At 57.2% G+C, this 23187-nt stretch overlaps 1 protein-coding gene across 2 annotated transcripts in view; it reads right to left on the reverse strand.

Moving 5' to 3' along the window:
- PTPRN2 (protein tyrosine phosphatase receptor type N2) overlaps window positions 1-23187 on the reverse strand; it is a 690682-nt gene that overhangs the window by 2036 nt on the left and 665459 nt on the right. The window contains exons 20-22 of one of the 2 annotated variants that reach the window (XM_067747597.1): window positions 22037-22090; window positions 19263-19327; window positions 6338-6411 (exon numbers count right to left, since the gene is read on the reverse strand). In XM_067747597.1, coding sequence (XP_067603698.1) covers window positions 6338-6411; window positions 19263-19327; window positions 22037-22090 — 193 coding nt within the window. Of the gene's footprint in view, window positions 1-6337; window positions 6412-19262; window positions 19328-20167; window positions 22091-23187 lie in introns of those variants that run through there. The other variant, XM_067747596.1, reaches the window with a different exon arrangement.

Genomic DNA, 23187 nt, shown 5'->3' on the forward strand with positions numbered 1-23187 from the left:
CGAAAACGGTCACAATCACGACCCCTCGGGGTTTCCTGGCCTCAGGATGTAAAGGGTGGTGCTTTCGCTGCTCTGGAAATCCACCCATCACCCAGCTCAACCCGATTCCGCTCCGTTTGCTAGGAACCCTCATGTCACCCTCAACCGTCCCAACTTAAGACATGCGCGCACACGTGCTCACAGACGCCAGCGCACCATGGACGGGACACGCCTCTCGTGCAGCTGAAACCTGCCAGGACTGTTGGGTAGAAACGAGGGGCGAGTCCAGGGTGTCGGGACCGTCCGCTCCTCCAGAGACCAGGGCGCGGCAGACAGAGGATGAGCCCACCTCTCCCGCAGGGCTTCCCGGGCTCCTGGGTCCACCCCTGCTCCCAAACTCTGCATGAAACACTCAAAAGTAGTGTTATCAAGCACTTCCCACTACACCAAAGAAGTCACAAAAATAATAAACTATGCAAATGATCACCTAGCTAAGGATTTTTGATGAAGGAAAGCCCTACTGATGGCTTAAATACTTGATAATTCCAGTCATAAATAGACTTGAGTCCAAAGCCCAAAAGAATGATCAGTTTCCACTTCGAATGGCCAGTTTGTAATAGAAACATAGAAACTAGCTCCAGTTGAAACAGCAGACACAAAAGAAGCAGACTCACGTATGTAGAGAACACACTTGTGGATTCCAGCGGGAGGGGAGGGGAGGGGCAACACAAGGGCGGGGGTGGCAGCTCCATCTGCTGGGTGGAAGGGGCTCAAGAGTGGACCATACAACACAGGGAGCAAAGCCAGCTCCGTCACAACTGCAGGTGGAAAGTAACCTTGAAAATTGTGTAACAATTAGAAAACTGACAGTAAATAAATAAACTAGCTAAAAACATAAAACAGCGGAGGCAACCTAATGTAACGCTCACTTTGGGTCAAAGGCCAGTTTCTCACCAGTGCTCCCCTGACCTGACACTGAAGGGATGATCTGCTGGGTTCTAACTCGGAGCCTCTGCTGGCGGCCACGAGCCTCCCACGGACACGGTGGACCCTCCCGCGGAAGAGCCTCCCGGCCCGTGTGCAGGGACCCCCTCGGGGCTGGCGCAGCAGGAGGCGCGCCCACGTGGGCCCAGCACACCCCAGCACCGTGTTCCCGCACGGACGGGCCCTCTCCTCCCCTCGAGGCCTGGTGCTCAGGCCTGCTGCCACCAGGACCGACGTGCCCTGGGGAAGCCGCCCCGCGCCGCCGTCTCTTGAGCCAGTGGTCGGCCCAGCAGGGTGTGTCACATGCAGGACTTGGTCCAAGACACGGGAGCAACCCCATCGGACGCCTCCTCCCAAACGATGACTTGCCGATGGGCAGACCAAGGTCCGTGATGACTCAAAAATGTGAAACCATGAAGGGGGCTCTTTGGGAATCTCACTGTACATTTCCCACGCGTGTTTATACGGGAATCCACCCCAGAGCTTGTCTTCAAAGGGAGAAACGGACAAGCAAGAGATACGCACTGTGGCCTTGCTTATACAAGACACCGGAAAACACCCAATGCCAAAGAGAAGTAAATTATTTTATAGAAAAGTGTCTAATAAGAAAGCCAGCACTCCTGCTACCACGTGAAGTGACAAAGGCGGAGGCAGACCTGCCCCTGTGTCTTGACTGTAATCATTTAAACACTCTCCGTTCACAGGACCACACAGAGGACCGGGCTGTGGGACGAAGCAGGTGCAGTTTACGCCGCTGCTGGGGAGACCGTGGGGCGGAGGGGACGCAGGTCCGCGGGGTCCACGCGATGGTCCCCGCTAAGCTACCGAGAGGGCTCTGACGGCAAAGCCCGGAAGGCGGGGCCCTCGGGGCTGGGCCGCGGCGAGAGGGGCTGTCAGCGCCCGGCCGTCATCCTGGAAGCTTCTGGCGCCAGCTGCCCCCCAGCTGCTCCCCTGTCACAGGTGGGGACTGTGTGTGGCCCACATTTTGAGCAGCGTCGCCTTAGCTGAGATGCCTGGGTGGGGACGCCAGAAATCGGGAAGAACCTAGCGTTTGAAGTCCTTTTAAGACAGAAATTTAAGAAAACCGTTAACATAAAGGCAGAAGCTGCACTTAATGAATGCAATTCAGTAAGTGACAAGGTGACCATTCTGGCCTGGACTCAAGCTCAGGACAAGAGCCGCCTGAGCAGGGAGGACTCGGGGCGTCCTGGCTGTAACACCTCTGAGCTGGCCGCGTTTGCAAGGATAGGACATCAGAGAGAGGGCTGGGGTACTCTAAGCAGGAAGATGTGCTAAACACAGGAGACCCGCGGGACACGGTCCGCTGTCTCTCCCAGGGTCCCTGCCCCTCCGCGTGAGGAGCCGCCGAGGCAGGACGTCCGAGTCCTGCGTCCACACAGGACTGGGCAGTGCGGCCCTAAAAGGGGTCAGGACGGAATGCCCTCTCCCAGCTCCACCCCTGACCTCGGACACCAGAGACAGAGATGGGGCACAGGGCCCACGTGCCGTGTGCACGTGTGTACATGTGTGTGCACGGGGAGGGTGGGAGACAGAGAGACAGAAGTACAGAGAGGGATGAAGAGACAGAGACAGAGACAGAGAGACAGACAGAGACAGAGACAGAGGGAGAGACAGAAAGAGACAGAGAGAGAGACACACAGAGACCGGGAGGCGTAAACACGCCTCCAGGAAGGGGAGTAGGGGTGTCAGGGGCAGACCCGAGCAGCGGGAAACACAGCGGTGAAGTCAAAGTGCAGAAAGGGGACAGGTGGGGGGGGGAGGCAGTGCACGGAGACCACATGGACACACCTGTGTGTATCCCAAGGGGGCAAACGTGACATCATTACTTGGAGGTGACTGAACACACAAGTCGAATGGCTTTTTTTCTAAGCGACAACTGTAAGAGGAAATTTTATGATGGAAAAGCAAGTGTCAAGGCCTTTGATTAAAAGGGCACGTTTCTTTCAGGAGATGCACTGAAGGGGAAGGAAGGAGTCTGTTTACAAGACACACACGGAGGACAGCTTCACTCATCTTCTGAAGTGTGTTATTTTAATTGCAGCCCCTGACTTCACCTCTCTTCCTAAAAATGAGCGTTTTGCTGGGCCTGTCATGGACGTACAGTGACGGGGTCGGGTGGACGTCACGCACCCACGTGACACCTCTGCCTGATGTCCTCTTGCCCTTGTGCTGCCTCCACCCGCAGGGCTGGGTCTGTCCTCTGAGTGTCTGACGGGGCACAGCCGTCCACCAGGCATCCGTGGTTGGTTTGACTGAGAGCTTGCTTCCGGGTGGAAACACAGCTCTCTGTGACTTTTTCCAACCTAATGAAGTTCTGTGCCCGGCTAGGCGTCGGGGCTCCGTGGCTGCCCCAGGCCCCAGCCTCAACGAGCTCAGAGCTTGTTAACTGTTCTGACCGTATTCAGCTCAAATGATGCGATTTGACTAAATGGGTTCAAATGAACAGACCGTGGTCGACCTTCTCGTGGCTCGTGGGAAACAGCATTCAGGTTTACGGCGCCGTTTTGTCTGAGGAAACCTCCTACGTTTTTGTTAAACTGAACTTCAGGGAAAGCTCAGTTTCACGGAGTGAGATGCTGGGCAGAGCAGCCGTCGATGAAGAAAGAACGGGGGCGCCTGTGTGTTTACTGTGCGTTACCCCTGAGGCTCCAGGAGCTGAATTTCTGCTCTGCCCGGCAGCCTCAGAGAGCTCGCACGCAGCCCAGGAAAAGGGCGGGTGTCCGGGGCAGTCCGTCCACACAGGAGGCCACAGCTTGCCAGCCTCTGCCGTCTGGGAGCACCAGAATGTCGGGGCAAAATCCTCTGGCCACTAGTGTCCCTTTGTCACTTAAAGAGATCAGAATGTTAGTGACCATAAGGTACGTGACGCTAACACAGGGCAGGGCCCCTTCCTCCAGGCGGGGCTGGAAAACCACCCGTTTGGGCTCGTTCTGGCCAACGGGCTGCAGACCACAGAGGGCTGAATGGGGTTTGTAATGTATTAGGAAATTTTCTGTTCTGTTTTAGAGAGAAGCTCCTCTTCTCAATAACTCTGCCCAGATCCATCCCAGAGTCCGTGTGTTTTGAGGACCCTTGGGCCCTTGGGGGGCGGACGGGCCCGCCTGGGAGGGGCCCAGCTGCAAGGAGGGAAGCGACGGGTTTGAATTCAGGGTCCTACGCACTATTCACACAGCAGTCAACGGTGTGACATGGAAGGCAGATTTGACCAGAGATAGAATCAGCTCTTCATTCCTGGCTGTAAGTCGCCCCCGCTGCCCCAGCCCCGGTTCTGGGACGTGTGAAGCTGTGCAGCTGCCGGTGGCCATGTAGGGCCCAGACCGTCCAGGACAGTGAACCAACCCCGCATTTCTGGATGACCAGGCCACTACCCCCAGCACGGTCAGTCCCACGGGCGCTAAACCCGTGGGCTACGGGGCACTGGGACGGCATCGCGTGTGGTAAAGCTGAACCGCAAACAAACAGGTGTGAGCAGGGTCCAGTTCTCCCCGGGACGCCACCACTGCCAACGGAGAAAGAGTGACCAGCGGGGAATGCTGGCGGCCGCGCCCTGAGCCCAGGGGCCGAGCTCACCTCTCCAGCGAGGTCACACACCTTCTCCGGTACGCTCCTGTCAAGACGCACACCCGGACCCCATCACAGGACCACCAGACACACCCCAGCCAGAGACAGTCCAAGAAGCACAACCAGACCTGGCCGGTCCTCAAGGCCACGGTGCCGTCCACCAGAGGCGGCGAGGGGGACGTGACCAGTGAGCGCACCGTGTGCCTGCTCCTGGAAGGGACCCTGCTCCAGAGAAAGGCCCCTGGGAGATCTGACGCGGGCCGTACGTGAGTCAGCGGCATCGGATCCGTGCCGGCTTCCTGGCCTCGCTTGTTCCCCGCGGTTACGAAGCGTAACCGTGGGAAGCTGGTGAAGGGCACACGGGAATTACTTGTATTTTTTCTGCAAGTGTTTGCAGGTCTGAAATAACTTCAGATTTCAAAAAGTCTAAGAAAACATGCAGTGTGCAGTGACTCTCACAGGAGGGTCTGGTGACAATGCTGCACGTTCTAGGGCCCGAAATAAAGCGGAGGGACAGAGGGGCCGTCGGTGCTGGTGTCGTCAAACCACTTCCCCCCGCCCCAGCCCAGACGCGGGAAGAGATCAGGGCAGCTGTGATCGCCAGCTGGACAGGGCAGGGCTGGGCAGAGATCCTGACCACGGAGTGTTTCCTCTGGTCCCACTCAGAAGAGGTTTCTGATTCTACAGGAGAATAAGCTGGTTTTGCCTCAGTGCTTGGGGCTTCGACAACGCGGAACCAGCCAAAGGGCCCTTGCAGTGATCTCCAAGGTCACAGCGTGCTCGCTGGACTCACCAGGCTCCTGGCTTCTCCCTCCTCAACGGAGTGGGCGGCACTTACTGTTCTCTCTCCCTCAGGCTCAGACACTGCACTGTCCTGCTTGATTTCGCACAGTGACAGCGAGGGAGGGACGGCGTAGAACTGCTTGCCCTTTGTGGGGGACAGTGAGACCCCGAGGCGGGATGACTGGGGCCCCAGAATCGTCACCACCAGGCACCAAAGCACAGCCCAGCTTGATCTCACAGGAGAGCTTACGGTAGCTTGAAGTCTCCTCAAGTACAGAGCAGCGGTTTTGCAAGGGCATCTTGCACGATTTGTGGCCTTTGGTGGAGGCGCTAACGGCAGCGGAGGGTCGGGACTCCACACTGAGAAGAAGATTTTCTATTTTACGGCTGCAGGGTGTGTGGGAGTGTTTGTGGCTGGACACAGATATGTCTGGAATGCTGAGAGAATGGGTCATCACAGTGACCTGTTTCTAGCTCTGGTTAACCCCAGGCCAACCAGGAATCTTTTGTCTTTGCTCTTTTGCTGCAGACTTGGCCTTTTTAATAAGTATGCACACGAGCTACTCAGGGTGCTCAGGGACCCAGCAGCACCTGGGACGTTCTGGTGACCACTGTCCTGATGACCGCACGGCAGAGCTGCAGCTGTGGGAGCTGGAAATACGGGAGGTGGGCAGAACGTTGCATGAACGCAGAACATTCCACGCAGGGGTGCCGGCGTTTATCACCGACCTCTGACTATAAAACTGCAACGTTCTCCCTCCCTCCCCAAACCTGGCACATGGAGAGTTCCCAGGGCCTGAGGTCCGACTGCACCTGCTCAGGCTGAAATGTGTGGCTGCTGCCGGAGCTGCCCTCGACCCTGCAGGGAGGCGCTGCCCGCGTCCTGCCCCGTGCAGCCCTGGCCTGGGGGGGGGCCAGCCGGCCTGACCCTCGCTCCTCTCGAGAAAACCTCCACACAAAGACCCACCCCCGCAAAGCCCTGGCAGCCCCGAGGACTGGCCGACAGTACCTTTGTCTGAACCATGCGTGGCCTCTGGTCCCTCAAGTGCTCCAGCGTCGCGGCGATGTCGATCTCTTTAGCGCCTGCAACAAACACAAACGGGGCTCAGCCCAGGCACAAGACAACCCGCGCTCTGCGTCCCTCGCCTGCTGCCGGGTCCCTCAGGGCCCAGCGGCCAAATGACAACGACAGTCATCCCTCAGCTGCCCGGCTGGCAGGCAGTTTCAGGGTTCACACAAGAAAACAGGGCAAGGCGGCTTTCATTAGCATTGATTCAAGAAGGCTGGGCTGAAGAATGTTATCAGATGCCCATATAGGTACCCACAGCAAGCTGTCGCCAGGAGCGACTAAGGCTTTCTTGGTTGTTTTGGCTGCGCCGCGCGGCCCGCGGGATCTCAGTTCCCCGACCAGGGATTGAACCCGGGCCACGGCTGTGAAGGCCCGGAATCCTACCCACTAGGCCGCCAGGGAACGCCCACGAATTTTTTTTTAAAGATATTTTTGATGTGAACCATTTTTAAAGTCTTTATTGAATTTGTTACAATATTGCTTCCGTTTTATGTTTCGGTTTTTTGGCCGCGAGGCATGTGGGATTAATTAATTAATTAATTCCCTGACCAGGGATCGAACCCGCACCTCCTGCATTGGAAGGCGAAGTCTTAACCACTGGACCATCAGGGAAGGCCCCCAACAATGTTTTAAGTCATAGGAAGTAGCATATAAACTTTAATTTCTATTGCATAGGATTTTTGTTCAGAGAACTAATCTTATACATCTAGATGTTGGCTTCTAAAGGCAGAGTTCCCTGCCTGTTAGAAGTGTGTTCCAAATGTTAAGAAAAGGTCAGGACGCCCCACGTGCTCACGGGTTAGTCGTGTGGCCTAGATCCCCTCCTACAGACGCACCCACCTGACACCAGGTGACTTGGGTGCCACAGAAATGCTACTATTTGAGTTTAAAAATGTAACCTTACGGATTCCGCGTATGTTCTTGCTTTTGCATCTCGCTAGGCCCTCTGGTAGCTGGACAGCAAACGAGACCGGGTCCCGAGCTCGCGAGCTTCTTACGGTTCGAGGGGAGCATCCCGCGTCTGCTGCGCAACCCTGTCAAATGCTGGGGGCTTGGGCGGGGCGCACCTCTGAAGTCAGCCGGGGCCCCCACCAACCCCCAGTAAGCGCATGTCACGCACAGCATTTTGCCTCATGCTGCCAGAACTGTCGCCACTCCCTGTTCAGGGGAAGCTGAGGCTCGTCCCGGTCACGCAGAGCAGGCAGCCATGCTCATCGGACCCAGATGTGGAAGCGAGACCGGGCTGGTGGCCACCAGGACGGCTCTGGTCTCCCACTTCCATCCCACCTGCGTGTGCACAGCCCTGCCCTTGGCCGGGAGCTGGGAGGCGCGCCTGAAAACGCCCAAGGCCGCGGCAGCCTTAGTGCCCTGGTTCATCCTGGAGGCCTGAGGCCCACGTGGGTGACAGCTGAGCCGCCAGAGCCTTTTTCCAAGTGGCAGGGAGATGCCGCTGGGGACACGGACGAGGGTGGGAGGGAAGGTGGGGGGACCGCACACTGTCTCAGGGAGAGGGTGCCTGAAGTGGGAGGGGCTGGCGGCTGGAGGGAAGGTGGGGACGGCTGGGAGGGAACACATTCCAACCAGGTGCTGTGCTCGCATCAGGGAAACTGCCACGAGTATTGGGAATCCGGCAGTAAGTCGCTGAGACCGGGAGGCCAGGATCCGGGCTGACCCCCCTCGGCCAGCACGGTGGCCAGTCCGAGTGCCTCGAAGTGTGGGGACAGTGTGGCATGAGCTCATCACATCTAAGCTGGCCATCCTTCCAGACAATGAACGCCCTCCGTCAGGTATGGGAACACCCCAAGCCCCCCCGACTCTTAAGTCAAAGTCTTTCTAGGAAGTCTTTCTTTCTGGGGGATCCGCCGAGAAACTCGTCCAGGTGGAAGACAGGGTCTCCTTCTGTTCGCCTGAAGGCTCCTCTGAAGGTGTCAGAAGTTTTCGAAAGCTGACAAGGTCACAAGATGTACAGTCTTGTTTGGGGGGGACCTGTGAGCCCAGAACAGCCTGAAACAGTGGGTGAAAGAGGAGCTACGGGGGGGTCCCCCGGCCACGTGTGCAGCGGCCCCCCGAGGAGCCCCTGTGCCAGGAACCTGCCTCCTCATCTCCCCAAAGGAACACGGAAATGGGCTTCTTCAAACCACAGGTTTGCCTTAAGAAAGTGAAGTCCTACGTGGAGAGCGAGCAAGGGAGGGGGTGTCTCACCCGAGACCTGAGTTCTCGTCCCCCCAGAAACACCCAGCTGCCGGGTCAGGGTGGCCCCTCTGGACGCAGCACGGAGCTGCTGCTGCTGCAGTTTAATTCCAAGCGTGAAGAGGCCCGACTGTGGGCAGGACACAGCAAACTCCACCTGGGCGCGTCCGGGGCGGGCGCGAAGCTCCAGTGGGAGCAGAGCAGCGAGGGGCCTCGCGGGGAGCCGCGAGGCAGCGCGTGGTGACCGCGCGATGCACAGGACGTATCAGCTGCTCAGTGAATGTGACCCCGCGGATTCTGTGAGCAGAGCCTTCTGGGAGAAGTGCTATCTCTGGGCAGCTCTGTCCTCCCGTCCCGTGGACGCCAGGAGAACGAGGTGTGGAGTGGAGGTTGATTCATCAGCTCAGAGACGATCCTAGTCCTTTAAAAACAAAATCTGAGGGGTCCAGACTTAACCCCCCACTTTTTAAGGTTGCTCAGGGCAGCGTTTTTAGTCCTTGAAACTCGTTTGAAAGACTCTTTCAACAGCCCTTTTCCTCCGAAGGGCTAGTCTGAACAAGAGAACCAGCATGACGTCCCGAACCCCCCCGTCCCTCCTCCGTCACCCTGGAGCGACTCTGCAGGGCTCTGCCTGGGGCCACGTGCAGGTCCCCTCTGAAGGCAGCTCCGTGGGGAGACTGCAGGGCCACCGGGTGACGCTCTGATCAGGTGCTACGGATGAAACCTCTCTCTTCGGACGACCGCTGACAGAGGAAGGAGAAGGCCTACTTAGGTTTTCCCTAGACAGGGTCTGGGGAACGCGAAACGCCCGGGGACCACGTCTCAGATCACGCTTAGCCTGAAGCCAAGGCTCAACAGTGGAGGGAATCAAATTGAAGCTTATGAAACCGTACGGCGCTGCAAATAGAGAAGCAATGGATTCATCAGGTAGATCAGTGTCCGGCGTGGACGGCCGCTGTCTCCCCGCGTGTGAGGATGGAGGAGAGTTAGTCATCTGAAGTGTGTGTGGAGAGAGAAGTTTTAACAGAACACACACGCAGGATCTTCTATGAGGGGCGGGAGGCACGGCCCTGCATCCTGTTCGGTGACCCCGGCAATCCTGGTAACGCTGAGGTGCACGAGACACACAGTCTGCGTTTGTAAACCAGAGCCTTGGGGCTGCAGGGAGGGGGGTGCGTCCTCTTCACCTTATAACAGGCTTTACTGAAGGCAAAAGGATTTATTTAAATCCCCCAATAGCTAGGAAGCTCCCTCTAGTGCTTTTAAAATGGAATGCTCTCTACAAATCCCATTCTGCTGATCGCATGTCAAGGTCCAGGCGAACAGACACATGAGGTGCGGTGCTCAGGTCGAAAAGCATGTGACTAGTTGAGGAATTACTTATAACAGATGCAAATAAAACCCGGACAGAAGATGGGGTGTGATTTCAGGGAGAGGTTTCTGGCATTTTCTACTGGAGAAGCTATTTGGATGCGAGAGGAACGTATGTGCTTATTTAAGTCATCCTGCGGTCGGTCGAAGCTGATTCCATGAATGTACAGCATAGACAGAGGCAGCCTGAGCACTTGGGCCCAGCACCGCACAGGGCGCCTGTGAATCAGTCTGACCCACCTTTCCCAGCACCAGTGACCCAGCAGGTGCGCTGCAGACTCGAGGCCGGAGTGGCCGGCGGGGTCCTGAGAGACACTGGCCCGGCGCCACCCTGAGCACCGGCCAACACACACGAAGGGCTGCCGCTGCGGCTTCCCAGTGTGCTCGGTGCGGTGGGGGGCATTGGCGCCGAAGTTCACGTTATTGGTTAAATACATTTTTAAGACAACAGGGGTTTTTAAGCTTTAGATAAAAAAGTATTCGTCATCAAACAAGAAACACTGAAAGAACTTAGTATTAGCACAATATTAAAACAGTTTCTTAGGATGCGAGAGCCAATTCAGAGTGAAAGAAAGCCAAGCGAACGGGCCCCTGGCACCTCCTACGAGGCTTGCTCTGACTCCCCCGGTGACTGCTGGCTAGTGCACGGGGCGCCCTTGTCTCTCCCCGTCCTCTGCGGCCACAGCGTCCTCAGCAACGTCACGTAATAAACAGAAATACATTTCGTTGCAGAGTTTTTACCAGAAGGTCTTGCAAACCGCAGGGATGCAATGTATCCTTTTTTCTTGTTAAAAAAAGCCCTCATGCGTCAAGCGCACGAGAGAGAGAGGCCTTTATTTTGCAGGAGGAAATTGTCTCAATTCCACCCTCTGGGAGAACTGAGGAAAGCTCTGCTCCTTGCTAAACACACCTAAAGGGGCGAAGGAAGAGCGGTGACGGTCGTGAGCCCGCAAGGGGCACCGCCTATGTCCCAGGACGAAGCCAGAGCTGTCTGGGCGCCGAGCTGGGTCCCGAGAGTCTGTGGTCTTTGGTCGAGCTCCGTTTGGGAAGGAAGGGCTGAGCAGGGGTGGGCAGGGACAGCGCGAGGCCTCACCCCTGCAACCGGCAGGGCTGGATGTCACAGCTGGGGCTCCCTCTGGGTCAGCAGGATGACCGAGCCTTGACCCCAGGCACCGCGAGTCAGGGAGCACCACAGCCGGAGGGCGGCCCTCCTCCCGCCTCTGGGTGTCTCTGGGTGCAGGTGCCGCCTCCAGACCCTGGCCTCCCACTGTGCACACACGTGGGCGCGTTCCCACACACTCCCCCACGGTGCGCACGCACACACGCACACGCACACACTCTGTCCTGGGTCTTCCGTGCCGAGCAGTTTCTACTTCATGTTTCCGGATGCTCTGAATCGACTGAAGAGTCATCAAAATTAAAAAGGAAGACTTTTTGCTGGCTTTCTAGATTAATGATCATCTCCCTTTCACAAGGTTTCACTGGGATCAAAGGAGACAAACTGGCATCATATCCACTTGAAAATCAAGTACCTCAGAACCCAAACAAACTAGGTATTTTTCATGTTTTTAAAAACAAATTCGAAATCATTTTTCAGGAGAAGCTAGGATGCCTCCAGATCTTTCTAAAAAAATACAAGGAAACAAAAGCAGGACTGGGTGTACGCCTGTAAAGTTGCCATCACTCACGCTCCAGGCGGCGTCGGAATTGTGTGACGCATCCTGAGATGTTCAACGAGGCGCCAGAGCACCTATGACGCTGCGCAGGTACCGGCAGCATCGACGCTGAGAACCACCCGGCACCCAAGTGCATGCGAGTGCACAGCGGTTAAGAAAGAGGGCGTCAAAAAAAAAAAAGAGGGCGTCAGGAAGGGGCGACCGTTAAACTTGTAAGAAGAGATGGACGTGACGGCCACGAGCACGCCGTTCAGATCACCACCCGCCCCGGGAAGGCAGGCGTCGTGGACACAGCGCGTGCATGGGAAGCTGATGGCGGGGACCTCACTACCTCCCGGTTCCACCCACGTGACAAGGAACCACGTAGGACGCACAAGCCCCAGGACACACTCAGGTCCTCAGTGGACGGGTCAGAGTTACGAAGGGGACGAGGGGTGGGTCATCCGGGTGATGTCCGTGGCTGCAGGGAAGAGGCTGGGAGCCCACAGTGACACGGGAGTCTCAGGGGAGCAGGGGGGCTCTGAGGCGGCCCTCCCGTGCCGCCCAGGGTCTTGCACTTGGGGCCACAGACACACTCCTGAGCCCCCATATGATCAGAGCACAGGGGCAGGAGGGCGGGCAGGCGGCCGGGCCTCGTGGGACCGATGGCCGCCCCGAGGGGCTGGGCCCTTGTTACCCTTGAGCCGAGGCCAAGTGCTCCAGGGGAGCTGGGCTCTCAGCCACTCACAAAACCCCCATCGAAGGCTCTCGGTGCCCCTCCTCCCACCTCGGCCCCCGAGTCTACGTCTGGTTCAGAAACTGAGGGTGCGGCCGGCCCCGTGGCCTGGCCGGGACGGGGCTACTTAGTTACCCAGCTGACGGCAGCACGGGGACCACGGTCCTTGGATTCCTCGCACCGCCTCCGCCCAGGAAAGGAGAGGCAGGGTCCGGGGAGGCCTCATCGGGCACCACGAGGTCATAAAGACGACACAGACGGTCAGCACTTGTCCCAGACGCTCTAACACAAGTTCACGCGACTGTGGCAGGAGTTTTCGGGAGGGTCACTAATGCAAAGTGACAGAGGCGTGGTCCTCAACGCCACTGCCCACCCGCAGAGCGCGGCCGCTCAGCCAGGGCACAGGCCTCAGGGTCCTACTTCACAGTGTTTGAGCCGTCGCTGCCCCACGACCGGGGTTGCTGTGCACGGGGACCTCCTGCCACCAGGGAGGGACGAGGGGTCTTTGGCAGGAGAGGGGATGGACCCTCACTGTCTGGGGAGGAGCCGCGAGCTGCTGCTGAGAGGGGCCAGGGCAGCTTTGCTGGGCCTCCGGGGCCTCCGGGGTAGGGAGACTCTGGGGCGGCGGGCAGCCAGCAATGCTGAAGGACTCTCGTGGCCTCCAAGCCGTGGCGACCCTGCCAAACATGGCCAGCCAGGGGCCAGCAGGACGGACGGTGGCGATGCTCACGGGGACGGGGTGGGGGGCCAGTCTGGGTTTGGGGACCAGAGAGAGGAAAACCTGGGCGACAAGCTGGCTGTCGCTCTTCCGGGCAAAGGAAGCGCGCATGGGAGGGACGGCCCTGGACCGGCATCGGGTGGGGTCCAGCCAGGTCTCCCGGCTTCTCATCGGCCGCGTGGGACCGTGTCCACGGGTGACTCAGGAGGGAAGAGAAGCCACGTGAGCAGATCTGACCCATGAGATGCAGGGGGTTCCACACCGGCCAGGAGTGCCCCCTGCGGTGCCAAAGTCCACGGGGCCCCTGTCCGCCCATCAGCAGGTCAGAGAGCACAGAACCGTCAGCTTTACCTGCCCAGGAATGAGCCACAGGATAGAGACCATTTAGGAGGCAAAGTGTGCGATTACGGGCTGCACTGTGGTTCACGAGAGGACCCGGATAAGACGGGCTTAGGATGTTTTCCAGGAACAACTGTCCCATTTTGTCTCGTGTCTCGCCTATTAGTCCCTCATCTATTGTGTCACCGGGCCTGGGTCACACCCCCAGCGATACTGCTCCCGGGACCCCTGTCCCCACCCGAGCCTCAGCTCCAACTGGCCAGATGAACAGACCAGGGAGGAAATATCCACCCGTCACCTCATGGGACACAATTTCTCCAGGTAAAGGAAAGGCCTCCCCACCCCACCCTGTTCTGGACACTTTTTTCAGCCTGAAACCTGCATGCGCTGAAGACGAGGCGTCACCACCTGGAAGCCACGCTGGAGGCAGACTGGTCCGTAGAATTCATTCTCTGCTGGGTCTTCATGTTTCAGCCACAGACATAAAAACAAGACGTTCCCCCTCGACGTGCCTTGCTCTGTGCAGCCTGCTTCTCCCAGTTAGTCTTGTCTGTAGAAGCGCCGTCCACGTGCACGGTCATGGCCAGGGGCGGGCTCGGCCCTTTGTGCAGACCCCTGTGCACATAGACCCCTGGGGTCCTGCCCGCTCCAGCCCTTGAATCCAGCGGCACCAAGTCGATCCTGCTGGGACCCACTGCACGTCCTCCTTCCCCAGCGGCTCCAGATGGATCCGGTCAGCGAGCCTGTGGTTCCAGGTCCCCGTGGTCTGACCTCTGTCTCCCCTCCCTGGCGGAGTTTCTGCTCCGCCCCTGTCCCCAGACCGCGCAGCCTGGCCGTGCCTCTGTAGTGCCGCCCCCTAAGCTCTTGGGCTCTGCCATTTGCAGAAAGACCAGGCTCCGCATCAGGCTGGCCAGCTGGTTGCTTTCCGGCACGTCACCAAACCTCTGGGGATCTGCTTCCTCAGTTTGCAACCGAGTGTCGGAATAAATGAGCCCTCAGGGCCCCTTGGGGCTGTGAGGAACGGGCTACAGACGCGTACGGGGCTCTGTGACAGGCGTGGGGCGAAGTGACCCTGCCACTGCCCCTGCATCCCGGGGCCCCAAGTCACAGCTGCAGCCCCCACCTGCTTCTCCGCATGGAGTGTAAAGCCCAGGAGGGCAGATCGTTCCCTTGCTCACCATGTATTCTGGGTGCTCAGTAAGTACTAGGCTGGAACACACTTCTGTGGTTCAGCCCGTATTTGCCAAAAGGGGGAACGATACCGCGATGGTGGCCGAGGGGGACAGCAGGGTCCACGAGTGGGGAAAGGGAGTGGGGGGCACGTCCCCCGCAGACCAGGGCCGGGTCCTGGGTTCTGCAGGAAGGAGCCGGCGTGGCCCAGAGAGAGGGGCTACGAACACGTGGGGCCTCCCGAGATCTCTCTCTTTAACATCCTGCTGACCGCTGTGTGCAGAAGAGACGGGCACAGGAGCGAGCGGGGAGGCCAGTCCAAGGCCACAGAGGAAGGGACGGAGGGAGCAGGGCCGAGAGACAGAAGAGATGGAGGACCGGACACACGTGGACGACCACCTTCAGCTCTGCTCCCTGGAGCACGGCCACCCAATGGGACTTCCCGTTACGGGCGCGTTTTCCGTCTGCACCGCCTGTTTGGCAGCCCCCGGGCACCTGTGTATTGGGGCGCCTGGCACGTGGTCAGCGTTTCAATCTTATCATGTAAGTTGCCACACGTGGCTGATGGCTAATGCCCTGAACAGTGCAGCTCTGGGGGAGTGCTGGGTTTTAAAAGTTCAACGAGCCACGAAGTGTTACTTCTCCCAGAATGGGAGAAAATATTTGCAAATCACACATCTGATAAGGGTTTAATATTCACAATATATAAAGAACTCCTACACCTCAATGACAAAAAACCAAACAGCCCAATTAAAAAATGGGCAAGGAACTTGAATAGACACTTCTCCAAAGAAAATGTCCAAATGGTTGACACACACGAAAAGGTGCTCAACATCTCTAGTCCTTAGGAAAATGCAAAGCAAACCCACAGCGAGATGCTGCTTCCCAGCCATGAGGATGGCTACTATCAAAACCCCAGAAAATGACACAAGTGTTGAAGGGGGTGTGGGAACTGGAGCCCTTCCTTATGCACTGTTGGTGGGAATGGAAAATGGTGCAGCTGCCGTGGAAAACAGTACGGAGGGTCCTCAAGAAATTAGAAATAAAACTGCCATGCGATCCAGCAATTCCACACGGGGTGTATAACCCCAAAGAACTGAAAGCAGAAGCTCAAAGAGATGTTTGCACACCCACGATCGTAGCAGCATTAATTCAACAGCTGAAAGGTGGAAGCGACCCGAGTGTCTACAGATGGATGACGGATAAGCTACCCGTGGTCCCCACCCCTGCAACGGAACGTCATTCAGCCTCAGCAGGAAGGAAATCCTGCCACTGGCTCCAACCCGGTGCCCCTTGAGGACGTGATGCTCAGTGACATAAGCGAGGCACAGAAGGGCACACACTGTCTGATTCCACTCATGTGAGGTCCCAAGAGCTGTCAGAGTCACAGACACAGGAGGCACGATGGAGATTGTGCATGAGGAGATGCTTACTGACGCCACCACGTGACAGGGACATAGTAAGGAAGACGAGCTTCCTGAGGATGGAGACCGGGAGCTGGACAGACGGCCACGCGGGCGCTGCACATCCCTTCACACTCCGTGCTGAGACCGCTTAGGACGAACTCGCGGCCGATGCAAGCTTAAGAGGCGTCTCCAGGCTCACCTGCCGACTCGGGCCGGCACCCCACGTCACACCATGAAATCCCAGTCCTGCTGCAGTTCCTGCCAAACGACAGGAACAGGCCCCCAGGACAGTCCAGGCCTGCGGACACCCCAGGAGCCGGGAGGCTCAGGGCGGCACGTCCAGCTTCCCAGAGGTGGGGCTTCCTCCGTGGCCCCCGGTGAGGGACAGCCCGTGAGGCCACCTCCAGGTGACCCAGCACATGTGGTCCTCGGGAAGCCCCACCATCCGCCTGGTGCTCTCCATTTGTTTGAAAAATTGTGGTGACCCTGGGCAAAGAGAGGTCACGGACAAAAACGTAAGAGGCACAAGCTTGGAGAATATCTCGGCTGCAAAACCAACATTGCTACGTCTGAGCTCAGTCCCTAGGTGAGAGAGGAACGCTACCGAACCCTGATTCTGACCCAAAATATTAGCCCGAGTTAGACGCGTGTTCGCAGCCACGGGAAAAACGTGTGGAAGAATTTTACAGGTTGACCCCTGACTTTCCCGCCACAAACCCGGGCAGAGAACCAGCCCCCCAACTCAGACTTCCAGCCGCATCCTGTCTGCTCGCTGACAGACCAGACGGTGCCGAAAGCCCCTTATGATTCCTGCTGCATCAAAGGCTTTACTCCCCGAAGCCCGTGTGCCCGGCCCAGGCTCCAGGCTGTGGCTGGCTGGGCTGCCCGAGTGTCCCCGGCCAGCCTCAGAGCCCAGGGCCGACGCAGGCGCCGGGCTGCAGGACAGCTTGGGAGAGGCATTCTTCGGTCCTCCTGCAATTCATTCCTTTAAGAAAAAGGGAACAGGAAGAAAGGCTTCGTGTCCAGGCCCAGAGCCTTTGATCATTTGATGAACGCGGGCCGGCAGCACGGGCCTCCGGCTTCTCAGGCCAGACAAAGGTGGCCCTGGCCGCCCGGCCCCGCGAGCCCGGCCCAGAACAAAACCCCGGCGGCCGCTCGCCGGGGCGGCCTGGGAAAGGCCCACCTCGCAGGCCGAGGGGCCGCCCTGCCCTTTGATCTGGCCCGAGACTGCAGCCTGGGCCCCGGGTCAGGGGGTTTCACAGCGCGGGCCCCCGGGCAGAGGGGAGCAGGTCAGGGGCAGAATGAGGGGTGACCAATCTCTGAAAGAGCCTGGAGACCGCCCTCCCGGGTCAGTTCCACATGGCTGGGCTCGCACTGTTGCCGCAGCCGAGCCTCAAGTGGGATTTGACAGGACGGGGCAGGCACCTCGGGCCCAGGGGCAGGCGGGGCAGGGGGCAGCCGGGATGGAGTCGGCCCCGCCCCCGGGGCTGCGGCACTGTCCTGCTCCAGGTGCCCTCACACCTGCTGCGTGGACACCCGGGTATTCCCCCCGCCCCGGTACCGGTACCGGTACCGCTGGGGCGCCTGTCCTTGGGACGAGCCGGGCGCCATGCCACACGGTGTATACGCAGTGGGTTCCTGTGTCACTTGCTTACACACAAAGGCGGCACCTCAAACACGCAAGGGGATCTGCATACTCGGAAGGCATTTGGTTTGATAGACGGGGAAACGCTACATGTGACAGCAGACAGGGGAGCAGGATGGGGGAGAAGCAGGAATTCCGCTGTGGGCTGCCGGCTCGGAGTGACGGCGCGTTTGCAAATGAAGAGACAGATACAGTCGATGGGACACAGAGGCATTACTGGACGAGGAACAAATGACCTTTCCGCCAAAAAAGTTAGCTTTTTGGATCTAAGGCCAAAACATGTTATTAAAAAGCACCGTCAGAGCATTTGCATTTGCTTCGTTGTTTCTTTGTTTGCACATCACAGCTCAGAGCTACTTCAGGGCGTGAAATACGGTCTCTGGTGGTGTGAGCCCGGCCCACCGTCCCGCACCCCCGCCTCCCCGCCCCGGAGCCGGCAGGGAGCCTGCGGCACAAGGGGGCCAGTCCTGGGTCCCGGCTGGTCACATGCTTACCAGCTGTAGGGCTGGAAACGCTCAAGCTCTCTAGTCCTCGTGTGTAACACAATGGCTCTTATTTTATCCTCACACGTCGATATCCTTGGGCTAAAGATGTGTTCTGTTTTTCTTTTAACCAGGAGAAATGGAGTAAGAAAGATGCCTATTTCAGAGCTGCTGGCAGTGGTGTGGCGATGTATAGATATCCATCTCTGTAATCAGTGTCTGCTCTCACCGCAGGCACAGGATGAGGGGTGGGCGTCCTGGAAGGTGGGCGCCCTAGCTAAGAGCACACGTGTGCGTGTGTGCGCGAGTGTGTGTCAATGTGGAGAGGAAGACGTTTTCACAGGTGGGAAGGAGACCGTAAGGCGTCACTCATCGCAGTGTTTCCTGCCCAAGTTCCCTGGAGGCTGACAGGCAGCTCAAGAACAAGGAAGCGCCTTTTCAGGCCAGGCTAGGGTCTCCCTGCTGACGGGTGCGTGGTTCTCCCAGAGGCGGGTCTGAGAGAATCTTCTCCCAGTTGACTACTGGCCTCTAAGGGGACACCTCACGGGTTTGTCCTGTGGACCACGCCTGGGGAGCCCCAGCCCCGTTTGGTCCCTGCACTCTCATGGGTTAAACTCCACCCAAGCCATGAACTCATCCCAGGTCTGTGCTCAGATCACAGCACTCTAACCCCAAGTCCCCGGACACTGTCTTTAGGAGGGAAAGGCCCAGGACCACGGAGAGCGATTCATGTGCTAAAACGATGTTACAAAGGGGCATCCAAAGGTGACCTATTTTAGAGACACTCACTCCAAGAGATTTTAGGTGGCTCTGAATTTTGCAGATATAGTTTGAATAACAGGGAGGATTTAAGGCTATTCTGAGCTGCTGAAACACTGGAAGATCAGGGCTGCCTTCTCCTCACTCCTGGTGTTAACACAGGACGTCCTCAGCGAGCACTCACGCGTCACCGACTGTGCGCTGAGCCCAGTGTGCGACCCCGGGCGGAGGTGACGAAGGAGGAACCTTAGAAATGGACGCGCTTTGCCGCAAACAGCCTTCCTGCGGCTCAGGCTAATTTTCCCCGAGGATTTCTGTGACTGCTGCACCGAGGTTGCCATGGCAACCCCAGCCGGCTCTGAGCCACACAGAGCAGCCCCGCTCCGAGCCTTACCTTTGGCCATCTTATTGAGAACCATGTCGATCAGGATGTAGGTGCCGCTCCTGCCCGCACCGTCACTGTCAATAGAAGGAGAGAGATGAGGACACACGCACCACGCTGTCCCCACTCCCCACACGCCAACGATGGCACCTTGCCTCTGTGCTCAAGGGGGGCCCATGAGAGGAGAGGAGGGCAGGGTGGAGAATTGGAGAGGAAGAGAAAGAAAGGGGGTGAGGGGGGTCAGGGTGGGAGAGGGGAGGAGGATGGGAATGGAGGGGGAGGGGAGGGGAGGGGAGGGGGAGGGGAGGGGAGGGAGGGGAGGGGGAGAGGAGGGGGAGGGGAGGGAAGGGGAGGGGAGGGGGAGGGGAAGGGGAGGGGGAGGGGGAGGGGGAGGGGAGGGGGAGGGGAGGGGAGGGGAGGGGAGGGGAGGGGAGGGGAGGGGAGGGGAGGGGGAGGGGGAGGGGAGGGGAGGGGAGGGGAGGGGAGGGGGAGGGAAGGGAAGGGGAGGGGAGGGGGAGGGGAAGAGAAGGGGAGGGGAGGGGGAGGGGAAGGGAAGGGGAGGGGAGTGGAGGGGAGTGGAGGGGAGGGGGAAGGGGAGGGGAGGGGGAGGGGAAGGGGAGGGGAGGGGGAGGGGAAGGGAGTGGCGGGGGAGGGGAGTGGCGGGGAGGGGGAGGGGAGTGGAGGGGAGGGGGAGGGGAGTGGAGGGGAGGAGGAGGGGAGTGGAGGGGAGTGGAGGGGAGGGGGAGGGCAGGGGAGGGGGGAGGGGAAGGGGAGGGGAGGGGAGGGGGAGGGGAAGAGAAGGGGAAGGAGGAGGAGGGGGAGGGGGAAGAGGAGGGGCAGAGGGGAGGCTGGAGCGCTTTCAGCCCTGAGCTAACAGTGGTGCGGATTAGCTGTTGTGCCTGTGTTGATTTGTTCCTTTCTTCCTTTTTTCTCCCCTCTTTGGTCAAAGATTCAGCAAATTTTGTCAGAAAAAAAATGAAATAAAGAAATGCCTAGCAGTGTCAGAGTTGATGGCATTTGTATTCAAAGTGTCTGCAAGAGGCCAGCTGTGAGCAGGGGAAGAAGGACGGGTGCAGGTCTCGTGTGTCCACACCCTCGGGGGGCCGTCTGTCCGTCCCTCTAAGGAGCAGGGTGCACATGTCCCCCGTCACTGCAACGGAGCCTCTCTTCATCCCCCCTCGTCCCCCAGCTGTAATGGGAATAATCACCACCTGGACGAGAGTTGTAAGAACGTTCTGAATTGTGGCTCGACAATAGCCAATGAGGGAAAAGGAAGGTGCCTCTTCTCGGAGGAAGTAGCCCTGCATCGCTCCTCCTGCATCATGTGCCCTGAGATGGTCCTTAGGTCAAGCAGGCTGTCCTCACGCCCACGGGCAGCATGTAAGTAAGAGGACGGTGTTACTCCTGGCAGAATCAGCCAACCTAAGGAGAAGACCAGCGTCTCCATTTCAGGACTTGGGGAGCCGTGTGAACGTGCTCTCAGTCTCGGGCCTGTGGGCCGGCCAGCGGCCCGGGAGCCTGCCGCTTATCCTTTCACAGCAAAGAGTCGCTGAGTTTGGCCTCAAACAAACGGTGGAAAAAGCCTCGGTTGGAAAGAGAATGATTCCGCATTGCGCTGTGCCCACCTGCGCTCCAGAGGTGGGGATGCCGCCATGCCAGTGTCGCCGACGCCCAAGTGACCGGCCTGTGGCCGAGGGTTTCCTCAGTTCCCTTCAGCTCACGTCACACAGCTCTGCCCAGATCTGCCTCAGAACTGGAGACGGTTCTCCACGGGCGGGTTAAAGGTGCTCTGGTCCAGCTCTCGAGGTGCACCCACACCTCGAGGGGTGCAGACCACACTCTGCACACCTCGTCTTCTCTCATGGCCCGACACAGAAACACACACACACACACACACACGCAGGTGCACACACACAGGCACACACATTCCACACCCACACACTCAGATACACACACACTCATGCAGGTGCACACACAGATACGCACACACAGACACACACACTCTGACACCCACACACTCAGACACACTCATGCGGGTGCACACACATTCCACACCCACACACTAAGATACACACACACTCATGCAGGTGCATGCACACACAGACACACAGGCACACTCATTCCACACCCACATACTCAGATACACACACACTCATGCAGGTGCACACACACACACACAGACGCACACACAGGCACACACACTCCGACACACACACACTCCGACACATGCATGCACAGACTTCTTGACTGACTGGACAGACTTGGTGTTTGATCTTTGGAGACCTGACTCCTTTTGATCCCAGGCAGAAAGGAATACTCTGCGAGACAGTTCTAGACAATGGAGCACACTTCTTCACCAGAAGAGGTGGGTAGGGAGCCCGGGGAAGAGCTCGCCCTCGGAGGGAGTTTTCTTCCAGTGGATCTTTCTTCTTGGTTGGGGGGAACCCACTCGAGGACACTTGAGCCACTGAACTTTCACCCGAAGGCCACTCGTTTGATTCCAGGTCTGTCCTGTTCATAACTGGCCCCAGCATCTGCGCAGGTTTCCAATGTCTGCGAGGCGTGCTGGGCCGAGAGCCCTCCACACACCACACACACTGTCTCACAGCGTTTGCGCAGCGGTCCCAGGAGGGTTTAAGACAAAATAAGTTTATCTCCTCGGTTGCCTTTAGAAGTACCAGTTAGATATACTTATTAAGCAATCAGGAGGTTCAGTTCCTATATTTAATAGTGGTTACTTTTGAGGTAGTGAACACTTCTTAATCCAGGTTAAAAGTTGTACTTGCCTGCAGTGGACAATTATTGGACAAGAACGGCCCCTGTAGCACTTGTTTACTTTTCTGAAATAAAGAGAGACACAGAAGTTATGATTATGTACCAGACTCTGTAGCAGCCATCCCAACAGCCCATACGCCAAAGCAAACAGACCGGCTCTTGGACATCATTTTGCAATACCCTGTTTTGACAAAGAAGATCAAAATTATGCACACATTTTCAAAGGTTTATTTTTCTTTTCAATATTCAATTCTTAAACAGAGCTTTGAAAACAATTCTTACATTTTCACAGTTTTCTTTTTCCCTTTACAAGTATGAACTCTGGCCTGAGGTCAACAGATCCATCAGTGTGAGCCTCCCCACTCCCCACCCCTTGCTCTGGTTAATTTGACTTCCGTTGTTGTTGTGATATGTCTAGATTCTTCACTTAAATTTTTGAGTTTTGCAATTTACACTCTGCGTTTCTTACAGTCTAGACGTCACATTGGAATGCAACATTACTGGGATGTCTCAAGACAGCATCTTAAAGACACTTCCTGATCTGTCAGCTTTGTAAGGATATCTAAATTACAGAGAAGCCTCAATTATGTCCAAGACGCATATTTCCGTTTTTATAAATCTGATTATGTTGCAAACAACTCGGTTGTGCAGATTTTAGGTTAGAATTTATGAAAATTAACAAGAAGCGTTGATTAAGATTTTGTAACCAAATCCTAAATCACGACAGAGCACTGCTAGGAAATTCACTGTATAAGCTTGATAGTTTTTGTAATTCAGTGAAACAACTAATCATGTTTACAAATTATATCCAAATTCTCAGTAAAATCTTTCTAAATAAAGAAAATTAAAGACAGAATTTTGGTTAATTGGAGGGAAAAATGTGTGAGGGGGGTGTGCTCTAAACTGTGCTGAGAATTTCTATGATATAAGACGCGAAGTTAAAGTTTAAAAAGAATGACAGTAGAGAAAAGTCTTTTCCTTCATATGCCGGAAATGGGAAAATGTCACATTTCTCTGCAAAGGCTCGTCTGCTCAGCATGGAAATAGTTGAAGTGGAAATTCAATCAGCGGGTTCTGTTGCTACGAACCCCTGAGACGGTGTGGGATTGGGAGGGAGTCGGGTGCTGTAGCTGACGGGTGAGCTGAGCGGGTATTTTAATGT

The sequence above is a fragment of the Pseudorca crassidens genome, chromosome 8 (assembly GCF_039906515.1).
Source record: "Pseudorca crassidens isolate mPseCra1 chromosome 8, mPseCra1.hap1, whole genome shotgun sequence".
Taxonomy (NCBI): domain Eukaryota; kingdom Metazoa; phylum Chordata; class Mammalia; order Artiodactyla; family Delphinidae; genus Pseudorca; species Pseudorca crassidens.